We start from the raw sequence: 13,373 nt of genomic DNA, 5'->3' as shown, positions 1-13,373 counted from the left end.
TATCCAATTAAGCTCCAAAGTGAGCAGCGATAGAATGATGCATACATCATTAAGTTATACAGCACAGGAACCAAATGAGAAGTTTAGATTCTCAACAGGGGACTCAGACTCATTATAAGATATTACTGCATCTTGTCACGATGTCCAAAAGCAGTAAGTCTGCGAGTCTCAACCCACAGTTTAATTAAAGCGCATCACACTTATTGAGAATTGGACCAACAACTATTGCGACAAAAATCAACTAATGGCGAATGTAATCACAGGAAAGTTGAACTCAAAACTGTTTCCAACAAGATGAGTCCAAAAGTTGCCAGTGTATACCGCAGTTGTGGTCTCTGAACAGAAGGCCAAAGTGAACGGTCTGCCTGGAAGTGAGAGCCCTTCATGGGGGCTGGAGCGTGGGCTGGTCCCCTCCCTTGAGTGCTTCTTTTCACTGCATAGATTTCAGCCCCTTTCATATTGTAATGGTCATGGTGGCCTGCGGCTGTGGCGCTAACCTTTCAGCTGTGTGGGACGCATTATTCCTGACACAATGGACACAATCTCTGTCTTTCACTAACACTCTGCTTTATATCTCTCTTTTCCTCTTCCTCCTCTTTCCTCCTTTTTCAGTTGTCTATTCCCTCACCAGCTCTCAGGGAACGAGAGTTTACTTCCGTGTCTCACTCTTCCCTCTAGCGCTCTTCCTCCCATTTGTTTCTCTTACTCTCTTTAGAGACGCATTATTCCTCCTCCCGCATGCTCAATTAAACTATTCCAAACCTCTTTTTTAATGCAAATGTCTAATATTGTAACAGTGTATGTAACTAGCTTGCAGCGAAATTTGCTGTGCCAAGTCTGCGCCTTCTGTGTGCTCCCTCTGACTGTGCGTGCACCTGTTTATGTGTGTTTGTATGAGAACGTGTAAGGCTGGTGATGCAGGTGCTGCATCCACCTTTGAGCACATTGAGCGAGGCTGTGTGAAGTTGCACACGAGCACTTGCCTGCAGGCTGCTCCGCTTGTGCATCTGTGCTGATACAGTACGTCTGTGCGTCTGCTGTTGCGAGGCCTGTGCTACCCTTTCACCGGCCCACCACGCCCACGAGGAGAACTCCATTATCTGCCGCTTAATGCTGCCGGCTCCCGCGCCTGGCTTCCTACAGGCGGTGTCAAAGAGTCAGAGGGGAAAGGAGACGACGGAGGGGGAGTGGTGTATAATATGTGGGTTTATGTTACAGCTGCTGCGGTGATAACTGCACTGTAGTTTTACAGTCCTGCGGGGGCCAGCGAAGCCAACATCAAAGGCTTTAACAGCAGCACGCCTGTTTATGCAGCAAAGAGAGGAGGGCTAGGTGGGCTGGTTAATCATGGGTAAAGAGCATAAACACACACACACACACACACACACACACAAACACACACACAAAATGAGAAAACGCTTCCTGCATGCACAAAAATATGCATACATATACACTACAGTGCAGTTACTTTGACACATCCTGTATGCTCTTTAACTCACAAGGAACAAACATAAACACACACACACACACACACACACACACACACACACACACACACACACGTTCACACTCACACATTCACAAAATGAATCAAAGCCATTGAACTAGGCCTGGAGGCCCTGAGAAGTGGCCCAGGTGAGCTCTCTCTCCAAGCCCACTCCATTATGACAATCTTCACACAGGAACCCTGGCTAGAGCTAATTAACGGCCTATTACTATGCAGATATATTCAGGTCCAAAAGCAGAGCGCAAGCAATAAATGGGCTTGATGAACGAGAGAGGGGCAAGAAAAGGGAGGTGGGGGGGGGAGACAGAGACGGTTAAGAGGGGTCAGGGCCGGGGGAGGGAGAGAGGGGTAAAGAGAGGGATGGGAGAAGAGAGTAATAGGCAGACAAGAGGAAGGTGGGAAGGCAAGAGAGGAAAAGAGGGCCAGGAGGGAAGGATGGTGACATGAAAGAGAACGAAAGCAGGACACTTTACACTCCTTATTACTAGGTGCTTGTAATGCTGGGGATTCAGGAATTAAAGATTATGGTCACAATTTGTAGTTTTTAACTCTTTTCAGCGTTTGGCATGGGAACTTTTTTATAACAGAGGAACCAGAGGCTAAATTTAGCACCTTGGGTGTAGCTTATTTAATGCATTTTTGGTCTTTAACTTCATGGTTTCTCAGTTGCATTAAAATGCACACACAACACCAATTACGAACACACAAAAGACACTTTGGAGACAACGTTTCTGAGTCCTTAGTTTATGGCATACTATTTGGCTGTTTTTCTGTACTGGTTTTTATGTCCTGATATTCTGACTCTCTTTCCCCCCCCCCCCCATTCTTTTCTTTTACGAGGGGTGTTCAACTCATCAAAAAAGATAAAGCCTCAAATGGATTTTATTCTTAATTGAGGATATTTTGAATGATGTAAACATTAGTGGAGGAAGTAATGCTGCCATCACTCTACACTTGGCAAGAAAAAGAGAAATCCACTCTGAGTATGCCACAGATGCATTTTTATTTCAGGTGTATTGACACAAAGTGCAGATACCTAAATGAGAGGATGTGACTCTGTGCCAGGTGGGGGACACTGGAGCGAGAGAGAGAGAGAGAGAGAGAGAGAGAGAGAGAGAGAGAGAGAGAGAGAGAGAGAGAGAGAGAGAGAGAGAGAGTGAGAGTGTGTGGAACAGTGAATTCCACTCAGTGACTTAAGAGCAGCAGCCAAGAGCCATTATAGGGAATGACATTTTATTTATTTTCATTTAACCTTTTTTTAACAAGGCAGGTCAATTAGGAACCCATTCTTCATTCATTATCAGGCCCATCTCACTGACGCTCTGCTTCCCTCTCTTTGTGCAAGTTCAACTGAAAATCTTCACTGACATTTAAAGACAAAACCACTGTTAAGGGTGAACAATTCATTTTTCCCTGACTTATATTGTAATTTAAACTCTAGGTCTGTAGTTCGTGGTCTACATAGCATTGAACAATATATGTTTTTAATAACTTATTTCCCTTTGAAAGGGCCTAGCAATTTTTTGGGGCAGGCATTAGCTCCTCTCTCTTAAAAAAGAGCCGCCAATATGTCACAATGAATGACTTGACCATTTAACTTGTTTTTATATTTTCACTTGATTTACTTTTGTATTTACAAGGGTTTACAAGAGTTAGTTTATGTCCAGAAAATGTTTGTTTCATTATAGGCAGATGTAGTTGCCTATTGACATAAAAGGAACTTAAAGAGTAATTATAGATACTGATAAAGCTGTTCAGCAATACTGAATTACATATTTAACTTAATTTCGAAAAAAAATGTTTTCAATGTAAATGTTGAGTATGCAATTTATTGCTTAATGACATTTTCATATATATTAAAATTAGCAAAAGAAAGCATTTAGCAACTTCTGGCTGAGCTAAAGCTTATTATAGTGTCAAAAAGCAAAAAAATGCTTCCAAGGAAAGACTGCTGCTGCCCTGAATCAAGTTTTAAGGTAAAGCTAAAACAATGATAAGATTCTGACCACTGTCTACCTGCCAGCCTAGACTCACAACAGTTCACTCTCCAACTCTTCATACATCAAACTAACAGAGGAACGTTTCTTTTGAAAAAAAAAAAAAAAAAAAGATCTTTGCAACAGTATTAGTTGTACAGTACCAGCATGCAGAGAGCACATAACATTATACTGACAGCAGCAGTTTCACTTTATAGTTTGGCCGCATTACCTAAATAACGTTCATTAGCTACAACTGACAACAATCAACAAGAAAAACAATGTTCACCTCTACAGCTCTTTAAGATATCATACTGTTACTTACGATTCTAATCTTGGCTCTTCTTACAAATTGACAAAATGATGAATTGCTCAGCTCTGTCAACTACCAATAATATGCCATCAACAGAAATAACATTGTAGATTTTAAAAAAAGACCATTATGATTAAAAATGAATTTCTTCACCAAATTCAAATCGAGTATATAGAGAAGGTGTAGTCTCTCCAGTCGCTCTCTCTTTCCGTGCTTTTCTTACTTAAATTAAAAAATCTGCCACGCATATAAACACAAAAACATGTAAAAACAGTGCTGCAAAGCTTATCAGTAGTCCTATACTTAAATTAGGGATAATACATTTCCAAGAAACACGACTGACGTGTTTTAGCCTCCCGAGCTTGGCTGCCCTTCTAAGTCTTGCATGGTTAGGAATCGATTTATTATTTCACTCACCAGTAGTCCCTTTATTGCTTGAGATTTAATTAACTAATTGATTTGTAAAAAGCTTGAATACATTGAATAATGAATTGGCAAAGGTTGCATGCTGTCTTCTCCCTTCTCCATTATAGGAGTTATTTGCAGGCCAATATTTTAGCACTATTGCTTTTGGGAAAGAACCACAGTCACTCTTCTATTGATCAATGCTTTCCAACAGTCTGCATCTTGCTGGGTGTAGGGCATATACAAAGATGTTTTCTCACTCCTTTCTTCTGCTTCTAACTCCATTCACACTTAGCAACAAACTCTTTATTTTGAAATATAAGGGAAAACTTACGATTGGTGGACGCTGCAGTTGTAGAAGACAAAGTCCACGCTGGCAAACTTCTTCCCCGTCTCCTTTGATTTCAGATACAACTTTATAACACGCCGGTCACCTATAAGGAGTCACAAAACACCATATTACCAGTGCTGTTGTTTTTTTTCTTTCAGTCTTCAGTATATGTATAGCATACAACTGATATACAGTAAGTGAAAGGCAAAGGTTTCATGAACCCAGGATCATGCCCAAGACTAGGTAAAGTATTCTGAAATGTTAACAGCCTCATTTTAGGTGTTACTTGTCAATTCCTGTATACGTAGCTGACATTTTGGATCCACAATGTTTCTGCTGGAAAGAAAGCAGAGCCTGGAGCTGAATCAATAGAATGTCATAGAGAAGTTACTTGGTGGGGGAAATGGTTCATCTGTCCATATACATTTATGGGCTTTGTGCATTGAGTTTGTGAATCAGCAGTTTCTTATTTTGATAATCGCAAAGAAATGGGTGCAGTTAAAGAGCAGAATGATTCGTGTTTCACACAGTTGAATGAACAGGCGGCTGAATGAGGCAAACACTTTATATTTGTGCAGCATTAAAAAAAACTCAAAAATCTAATAATAAATCTTCAATAAAGTGAAGTAATCTTCCCACCAAAACATAAGTTTTAAACTATTCATCTTTTCAGAAAGTGCAACTTCCTGACACCAGGTGAATCTAACAAAGCATGTTCAAGTTGACAACTGTGTTAGCGGGACTAATTTACTGCGGCAGATATATAAAGCCCCAATATGTTAAATTTTAAATAAATAAATATGTACAGAATTTTAAATGCTACTGGATTTAGCCAGTTAGCACCTGTTAGCAACAACAACTACATCAAAGTCACTCTGAATCCACTGTCTAGCTGCTACTTAAATTAACACAGAGATAGAATAAGATATCATCGCTGTCATTTTTCTTTATCTAGTTTAACAAGGCAGCATATTCTACCTACCTAGCCGGCTAATTGGCTATGTTTGGCTTAAAAGTGAAAGAGATTTGGTTACAGAAGAATACATTTAGCAAAGTTGCTGGTTTAGCTAACAGAAGCTAACTGGCTAAATTTACAGACGCAGCTGTTAAGTGTGCTAGCCTAAGAGAGACGGGGTACGTGATTGAAGGACTTAAAGGTGAGGGTCGATGACTGCTGACAATGTCACTGTAACATTATGAAAAGTGTCATTATGATACTTTGTAAGCCACCGGTCCATGTGTAAACTTGTTTTGTTGTTACAGACAGATCCATCAAGGATAATACTTGAATCAAGTGCCTTTTTTGTTATTATTATTTGGCATTTTAGGCCTTTATTGGATAGGAGAGCTTAGACATGAAAGGGGTGAGAGAGATAGAGAGCGGAGAAATGACATGCAGCAAAGGGCCGCTTATCGGAACCGAACCCGCGGCCACTGCATTGAGGACTATGTATATGGGCACGCACTCTACCAGGTGAGCTACCCAGGCGCCAAAATTAAGTGCCTTTTTGAGCAATGTTCTGCCCTTTTTTTAATTATTTAGTTTGTGTTAAAGATCCATTCTGGCTATTTACCTTTGTACTGATGTATTGTTTTGTTTGATGTTTTGTACTCGTCTATATGTATATACATCTATATGTATATATAGATGTATATACCACAAAGTCGGGTCAATAAAGAAATTAAACTTGACAGGAAATAAAAGTGTCATCGGTAAAAATGCCAATACAGATAAAAAAAAACAAAAAAAAACTTTGAAAAAGGGCATTTTGAAATCTATAATAACATGACAAAAATATATAGGCTATTCGGTACAATTCTCTTATTCTGAAAATAAATGATGGAATAACATGTATTTTATTATAATACACGTTGAGGTTCCAAAGTCCAAAATCTTTAAATAATTTTCCTTCAGGTAGCCCCCAGAGAGCAAAATTGTTCAGAGTTCAAGTCAGAGATCTGGTAACTTCACTCCATAATTCTATGATTCCACATCTTTCACACACCCTGTATGTTGGTTATGTTCGGATACGTTTCTTTTTTTACCTTGGTCTCGTGTGATGGGGGACACCTCTTTCGTAGAGGGGGACAGGCAGAAGATCCGTCCACCGTAGATGCGTCCTTCTGTCTCTACATAGTCCTCGAAGGAGCAGTTCACTCCAGCAGACAGACTGGGCACATTCTGCGCCTGAAGAGACAACTAGGAGAAGGAAGGAAAGCCGAAAGGTGAGGGACAACATAAATCTAAAATCGATAAACTTTATGAGTGATGTAATAAGCCAGATTCCTATTGCCCCACAGCAGAAATTGCTGGTCTGGTTTGTGGCTTTATAGCTCAAACTCAAAATGATGGGCAGATTGCCAGCGATGACTCAAGAACAAGCTTTATTTTCATTTCACATTTATCTTGCTCACTTGTGCTGTCCATCTTTCTTATCCCCCACTTCTTCCCGTCACACAAACAATACACACACACACACACACACACACACACACACACACACACACACACACACACACACTGACACATGTAAACACACATACACCAACACACTGTACCTGCACTTCTGACATTGTGACAGAGACAGTGTCGGGTTGGACGGAGAGTCGGACACACTGCTCCACTCTGGTGGTGAAACGCTGAGGCTCCTCGGCTCGCTCACAGTGATCCTTCCTCGAACATCTAGAGCAGGACAATATACTACAGTCACATCTCCATTCAAAAAACCCTTAAATAATATTTAATTCAGAATTGTTTACTATATTAAATCCACACTAATACTGATTGTTTAGGTAATTTTTTTTAGTATCATGGATAAAGGTATTTGGAAAAAAATGTGGCATTGGTGCCATCAGCTGCATCTCACTTGGGAAAGAAAAAACTCTCCTCACTCACAAAGTTGTTTAAATTCAAGGTTGTTTGAAGTGCACAGAATTACAGTACAGCTATATAATATTCATTAAACAACTATAGAATGCTGGGTTTCAGGCAGAGTTTCTGTTTATTAGTGGGTATATGGATGCATGGAAATGTATAAATAACGGCGATGTATAAAAACTAGGATCGTAGCATTTGGTATCCTGACAACAATATGTATCTGCACTTATATAGTATATAACCAAGGGTGGCAATACTCAAAATGTATCTATGGGTTACAGAGGTTTAAAAGCACTTTAAAAAAACAACAATATAGTCAAACATAGAGCCCAGCACACAAGCAGAGTGAAAATGGGGCACAGCGTTAGTTCAGGCAGAGCACTGAAATCACACTTGCATTAGCTGATTGGCTCCAGCTGCTCATTCATGCTTCACCATCAGTGGCTCATTCATCAGCTGCTTGGCGATCAGCTGACGAGTACCTTCCAATCATTTTAACAAAAGTGTACATGGTGGCCTTTAAAACCTGACAACTCACTATTACTCTGATGATACGTTCATGCCAACCCTATGCAGTCCCTCCAGAAAAAACGTGATTATGCAATTGCATAATTCAATGCATAATCCACGCAAAATATGCAGGGCTTGCATGATTTCATAATCCCCGCATTTTCGTTGCAAAAAAGAATCACATATATCTTAGCAGAAAGTTGAAAAATGTTGCGTTTACTTCACACAAGAGCAGCCATTTTCCCCTGTTGCCATGGGAACGTTATAAAGTGACGTAATTATGCGACGTGAACATCATCGAAAAGCTGCAAACCCCGCGATGAAGCCATGATGAAACCGCAGTTTTTGCAAGTTCCCGCAATTTTTGCACTTTCCCGCAATTTCATCGCATAAAATTGCATAAATATCCCGCATATTCCATTGCATTTTTTAAGAAAACGTGCCACATAATCAAGGATTTTTGCCCGCAACAATCACAAAAAAACTCTGCATTTTTCTGGAAGGACTGCCTATGGTATTGTTGACTTCATCAGGATTCACTTCATCAGGATTCAGTGTATATTAGATTAGACTAGATTCAACTTTATTGTCATTGTGCAGAGTACAAGTACAAAGACAACGAAATGCAGTTTGTGTCCAACCAGAAGTGCAAAAAGAGCAGAAAAGTGCAATGTGATATACAAGTATAGACAGGACAAGAAATATAGTGCAGTGTAGACAGTAGTGTACAGCTGGTTTACAGAAGGTGGTTTGGACTAATATAAATTAAATATAAATATGTGCAGTGTATTAGCATATATATATATATATATATATATATATATATATATATATATATATAAGAGCAGAATAAATATGGCTATGTAATATGAACAATGTATGGACAACATGTACAGATAAGTGCAATGTAGTAGCAGTAGCATTATAATAGTAATAACAATAATATAGATATATGCAGTGTATTATTATAAGAAAAACTGAATAAATATGGATATTCAGTATGAACCATATAGACAGATATGTACAGTATGTACAGCTATGTGCAGTGTGGTAACAGTACCATTGTAGTGCAGAAACAGTAACATTATAAGAGTAGTAAGAATAAGTATAGAATAAGTACATATAAGTGAAGTGTGTGTATTGAAACAAAGTGTCTCCGATTAAATAAGAAGGTTTATGGAAGGTTTATGACTAGTGATAGAGTAATACTGACCAGAATTGTTTTCCCCTGACCACCAATTATATGCTTATGAATTTTGAATTGGCCAACTTGATGCTGATTATCGAACAATATCCAAACCACCCTCGCCCCACAACTTTCCATTGTCAGAATAGGTGCGGCTGTGTCCAGCAACTTTTTGTAACTTTACGAAACTGATAACCCAACAGGCACTGTTGTTTTGTTGACTGTCAACAAACTGCTTAAAAGTGTGCAGTGTTACCCCCATTAGAGCGATTATTATTGCGTGAAGGCCCTCTCTCTGACTGGTCGACCCTCTAAATGTGGGCATCCTGAACAGCGAAGTACTTTTACCGATGTGGTCGAACGACATGGTGTACAAACCGTCAATTTTGTCAAGTTGATTTTGAGCATACACAGACTTGAGTTTAAGCAACAGGTCACAGACCGGAGAAACGTCATCTCCCATAAATTTATGATAAACCATGTATTTATCACCATATTTGTACAATGTACATGCAATGATCATGGAGGAGCTTCTGAGGTAGACAGTTTTTAATTTGTCATTCAAAAATCTAATTTCTTACAGACAATCTATTTGTTGGCAACATTAATAAATATGCATTTTCATCTTTCTGTGATTTTGGGGGATTTTTGTTGTTGTTGAACGTGACCCCGATAAGGCTGCAAATTGTGGTATTTGCTGTGTTAAACATAACAATGTAACTTCAAGCAGGTCTACATAATACTGGTTACCATGAACATAAATATGACTAATACAAATTGAATTGATAGAATTTCCACAAGTCTGTCCATCGAAGTAACAGCTTATAATTAACTGCAGATCACAACATAGGGAACAGTATATGCACTTACACATCATGTAGCACACACCAGCCACAGTGAGGGTCCGCTGATCCCAGGCAGGCTCCACAGGAGCTGTACTGCTCACAGCTCTCCACTGGTACACGGGTGACCTTAAAATAAAAAACACACACAGGAAGACCTGGTTAATATTGCACGCAAACCTAGAGCTGGGCGATATGGAGAAGACACAAATATCACAATAGATATATATATTTATATATATATATATATATATATATATATATATATATCCAACCCGGCCACATATCACAATATTTTTGACCAAATACATCAATGTCGATATTGCAGCAATATTGTAGGATTGACTATTGGTGCCTTCACAAAATATTAACACAATGACAGTTTTAATAAATAATCACCAACAATGCGGATACAATGACTAAGTGGGTAAAGGCAAATAATAGAACAAGTCTGGTTAGCTCAGAAAATGGCATCACTTTACTATAATGCAGCCTTTAAAACCAGGGAAAGACAACACTTGTGTCATATCACGATAATACGATATCCAAAATGTAAGACTATCCAGCCCCATATATCAGTGTAGATATAATATTGATATACTGCTCAGCCCTATGCAAACCTTGTGCACACCCCACCTTCAAACAGTTTATACCATATAGGCCTGGTGTACACTGGATCTACCAGAGGTGTCCTGAGCCTGGAACATGAGATTAAAGGAACAAGCCCACTGTGACTATCAGAGATAAACAGCTCTGGAGGTGCTGCTAACAACTCCACACTGCTGCATACAAGTCTAGCTAGAGGGAGAGAAGTAGAGGTTTAAACAGATGTAAACACACATGGGTTAAGATTACACCCTCTGACAAACATCTCTTTGTGATATACTGTGTGCTGCCCACAGCTCTCCACTGGATCAGAAACACTGATGCACGCAAGCAAAAATCTTAAATGTCTGGACAACACCCTTTCAAATTCAGCCTTCTGGTCATTTATTTACTTCCCATCATGTATACATTCATATGGGACAGACTAACAACTGTGCATTTTCCCCTTATATTATTTCTTGTTTTCCTTGGATATGTATTGATCATTTCCCATTGTTGCATGTTGAAGAAGTTTTAATGACCTCTTTTAACTGGCAAAATGAAAACTGGAATACAAACGAGTTGAACTGAATTTTATAAAAGTGAAAGAAAACTGGTCCGAAAGCCACTGCCTAAATTCCCTTCAGCCTCAGCTGTACTTTGTGTTTAGTGCTAATGTTAGCATGCTAACACGCTAAAAAAAGGATGAACATGGTAAACATATCAGCTGAACCTCAATATTAGCATGTTAGCGCTAGCACATTGTAAGCGTATATGCAGATGTTAGCATTTAGCTCAAAGCCGAAGTACAGCCTCACAGAGCTGCTAGCATGGCTTCTTAAGCCTGTGTTATAAATTGGCGCACAGTTTGAAACCATTTACCAAGCAGGTAGGGTATAACATAAAGTATAGGATCCAGCATTTTTGGACCTTAACTCCAGGACTAAGTTTGGATATCTAGGCCTCTGCTGCATCAATTTTGACCATTATTTCCCTAACCTGTCTTTTGCAAGTGCCCCAAATGTATGGATGTGCAATTAAAAAATGCCAAAGTACCCCTTTAAGGCTCTTCAATTAACCCATTTTGCCACGCTATTTTGCCTCAACTTCACTGCCACATATTCCAAAGCATGATATCACGTTAACATCTTTCATTGAAAACACATACACGTATGTTCCCTTACAAAAGCAGTAAGGAAATACTTCTTTTTTTTTTACACTGAAACCTACTCATTAGAACATATTCCTTAGAATATGCTATTGTACATAACACTATTGAGATAAGCATCAGGGATTACTCCTTTTGTTCACTAAATCTCTACCGGCTGCCATCTGTGTGTCTGCATGACAAAGATAAGATGAAACGTTAATGATCTCTTTGGGGAAATCGGAGAACTTGGGAATTAACAGGGACATCAAACAACGTTGTCCAAATTTACCTGCCTCTTAAACTGCAACCAAATAAGTACACGAATATCAGAGTACGGAGTGAAAAGGAATTACTATTTAAGAAATCCATTCCCTCAGATAGTTGTCTTTGCACTCGTCATTAAAAAGACATGTTTTCTGCTGCTGCCTGCATTTTCACCATCCACCATCTGTCCACACCATTATCAGGAAGAGTTACCCTTAATCTCACCCAGGTTGTAGAATACTCTCAAGTCGGGGAATTATCTTTTAAGAAGGCATTATAGAAATACACACTCAGGACTACTCTGCTCTCTCTTAAATCTAAAAAAAAAATCATCAGTGTATCAGCATCCATGTGCTTTATCTCAACCTGCTGGAAGCAGTTTGCCGATGGCAGACGGATTGGCAGACAGGAAACCGCCTCAGGCAACCACAAATGCGCACGCATGCACGCACGCACACACACACACACACACACACACACACACACACACACCTACAGTACACACACACAAACCTAGGGGGGAACGTTACAATTTGGACCAAATTTAGAGTTTGAGACAAGGTTTTTGGAGAAGTTGTTAAATACTTAAATACATCACTGACCACCCATGACACATTCACAGATTCACAGGCATGAGCACATGCATGCACACACACCTCCAGCTACCTCAGTCAGGTGAAGTAGGACATCAATAACACTGCAGAGGCAGGAGGCACACCAGGTAAGAGGGTGAATTCTAATGGCAGCTGCAGGCGCAGCAGTGTAGAAGCCTTCAAAGAGGAAACTCTTTCTTCATGCACCGTTTTCTTTTTCTAAAACTTCTCAACCTTCAAACAGTAAATCACGCTCTTTTCATGTCCTTTGTACGGTGGCCGACAGGGGCAGACGCCCTGCAACTTAAGAAAACACACGCAAATAGACAAAACACAAGCAAATTAAGAAAACAACTTCATTAATTTGACAACACATGTGCAGCATTCAGCAAACGCACTGCAAATACCACAACACAACCAAATACATAAACGCACTGCAACTAAAAAAACGATGCAAAAAGAAAAGCACGCAAACCCCGAAAAAAGAAGCGATGCAAAAAGAAAAACAACTTCATTAATTTGACAACACATGCTCAGCATTCAGCAAACGCACTGCAAATATCACAACACAACCAAATACATAAACGCACTGCAAATACACACAACACAACCAAATAGATAAACGCGCTGCAAATATGAAACGATGCAAAAAGAAAAGCACACAAACCCAGAAAACAAATGCAACAAAAAAACGCTGCATCCAGATTACACAACGGAAGTTCTCCAGGCCTCTAGAGGGAGCAGATAGTGGAACAGCTGGATTTTCGACCTCATGGGGAGAGAGGGAGGGAGGGAGAGAGAGAGAGAGAGAGAGAGACTGCATAGACTGTAAA

General features: G+C 39.6%; 1 protein-coding gene across 3 annotated transcripts in view; it reads right to left on the bottom strand.

Annotated features, from left to right (window-relative positions):
• Positions 1-13,373, bottom strand: part of LOC116040775 (plexin-A1-like) — a 300,695-nt gene that overhangs the window by 123,154 nt on the left and 164,168 nt on the right. For all 3 annotated transcript variants that reach the window (XM_031286410.2, XM_031286408.2, XM_031286409.2), the window contains exons 6-9: positions 9,977-10,077; positions 7,092-7,215; positions 6,579-6,732; positions 4,536-4,635 (exon numbers count right to left, since the gene is read on the bottom strand). In XM_031286410.2, coding sequence (XP_031142270.1) covers positions 4,536-4,635; positions 6,579-6,732; positions 7,092-7,215; positions 9,977-10,077 — 479 coding nt within the window. The remainder of the gene's footprint in view (positions 1-4,535; positions 4,636-6,578; positions 6,733-7,091; positions 7,216-9,976; positions 10,078-13,373) is intronic.

The sequence above is a fragment of the Sander lucioperca genome, chromosome 12 (genome assembly GCF_008315115.2).
Source record: "Sander lucioperca isolate FBNREF2018 chromosome 12, SLUC_FBN_1.2, whole genome shotgun sequence".
Classification (NCBI taxonomy): Eukaryota; Metazoa; Chordata; class Actinopteri; order Perciformes; family Percidae; genus Sander; species Sander lucioperca.
This window is presented reverse-complemented; position numbering and strand designations above follow the sequence as displayed.